This window comes from Cupressus sempervirens, chromosome 3, assembly GCF_028749045.1.
Source record: "Cupressus sempervirens isolate cs-2001-9-10 chromosome 3, ASM2874904v1, whole genome shotgun sequence".
Classification (NCBI taxonomy): domain Eukaryota; kingdom Viridiplantae; phylum Streptophyta; class Pinopsida; order Cupressales; family Cupressaceae; genus Cupressus; species Cupressus sempervirens.
The window spans coordinates 1,053,469,076-1,053,470,764 of record NC_143120.1 but is presented as its reverse complement, the minus strand read 5'-3'; the positions used below and the strand labels follow the sequence as shown (position 1 = coordinate 1,053,470,764).

General features: G+C 38.5%; 1 protein-coding gene across 1 annotated transcript; it reads right to left on the bottom strand.

The window, feature by feature from the left end:
• Positions 1 to 794: 794 nt before the first annotated feature.
• On the bottom strand, positions 795 to 1,223 carry LOC149570355 (uncharacterized). The gene has a single exon (XM_089817152.1). It carries the CDS (start codon positions 1,221 to 1,223, stop codon positions 795 to 797), a length of 429 nt encoding a protein of 142 aa, XP_089673278.1.
• Positions 1,224 to 1,689: the final 466 nt, after the last annotated feature.

Genomic DNA, 1,689 nt, shown 5'->3' with positions numbered 1-1,689 from the left:
TTTGATTAATGTTATTTTATACTTAGTTTACATATTTGATGAACTACTTGGTACTCAGTTATTTCATATGTTCATGTTTATTCTTCTGATGATGATGATTTGTATATTCATATAGTGATTTTAGTTATTTCATGATGATAGTTAGATAGATGATTTAGGGGTAAGGCCGAGCATCTAGGCCTTAGCCCAAAGAGGTTTCTCCTTTAGACTCCAAAGGGAGCTATACCCCAAGGCCATCGGGTAAGATCCGCTTGAGTTTCTCTCCCATATCAGTTCATCCTTGTTATTTTTCAAAATCAAAATGTTCAAAGTCACCATTATTGGCTTGAGATCATTCAATATCAAGGACAAGTCTCTCCATCCCTAGTCCGTTATATAGTCACTTACTTTTATTCTAAACAACCTTATACAGGTATTGGTCTAGTTATCATAGGTGGGATTATTAATGAGAGGACCCTAAATCAGTCAATTATCATGCCAGAAGAGGATGTTCTCTCAATTTCCCACTTTCCATTTGGCCTTAGAATTAGTTAGGGTTTTAGCCTTTAAGATCTTGTTCCATATAATCAAGTCAGTCAGGATGTCAAAATCATTGAGTAAATATCTTAGAGAAGGTCTCCTAATATACTTATCCACAAAAATATCTCTCCATTCTCCAGTATTGTTAAATATGTTCCAAACCTACTTAGCTTGGAGGGCACTGTTGAGATGCCTAGGTTTTCTGATTCCCAGACCCCCATAATAATTAGGGAAGATAACATTATCCTAGGCCATAAGGGGGTATATTTTATGTTCTACCATTCCAAACCATAGAAAATCTCTTTAGATCTTTTCATTTTCTCAACATAATTGACCGAAATCCCAAAGAGACTCAAGGCATGTGCGGGAAGGTTTTGAAGGGTGGACTTCACTAGAAGGCATTTACTAGCTTGGCTGAGGGTGGTTCCTTTCCAACCTAATAGCTTCTTGTTGAACCTATCAATAAGCCCGTTCCAAAAAGAATCAGGTAGCTCATTCCCCAACGAGAGTCCAAGATAGCTCGAAGGCAGGCTTCCAACCTCGTAACCAAGAATTCCTACAATCTTCCTTTGTCTATCTACAGGAGTATTGATAAAGAATACCAAATTTTTTGCCCAATTAATAAGCTGGCAAATTCCCTTGGTATACATATCTAGTAAACTCTTCATCAATTTGGCCTTCGAGAGTGAAGCTTCTCCTCCCATTATTATGTCATCCACAAACTATTGGTGAGTGAAAGATAAATACCCTGAAGAAGGTTGGTTTCCTCTCAAAGACCCCTCCTATATTTTTCTCTGAATCAATCTACCTATACACTCTGCCATGATGATGAAGAGGATGGGAGAAAGGGGATCTCCCTGTCTTAAGCCTCTCAATGGTTTGAAGAATTCAGTTGGAGCCCCATTAATAATGATATCTAGCAAAGAGGTGGATACAAGTTGGGATATAAGTTTGCATAACTGGTGGTCAAAACCAAAAGCCTGGAGGACTGTTCCAAGGAGGGACCAGTCCACCTAGTAATAGGCTTTAAAGAGATCCAACTTGAGGAGAAGACCCTCCCTCTTCCCAACCTCTCAAGAATGAATGACTTCATGAACTAGAATTATAGAATCTAGAATTTGTCTGCCAGGGATGAAACCTATCTACTACAGTGAAATGATGAAAGGAAGG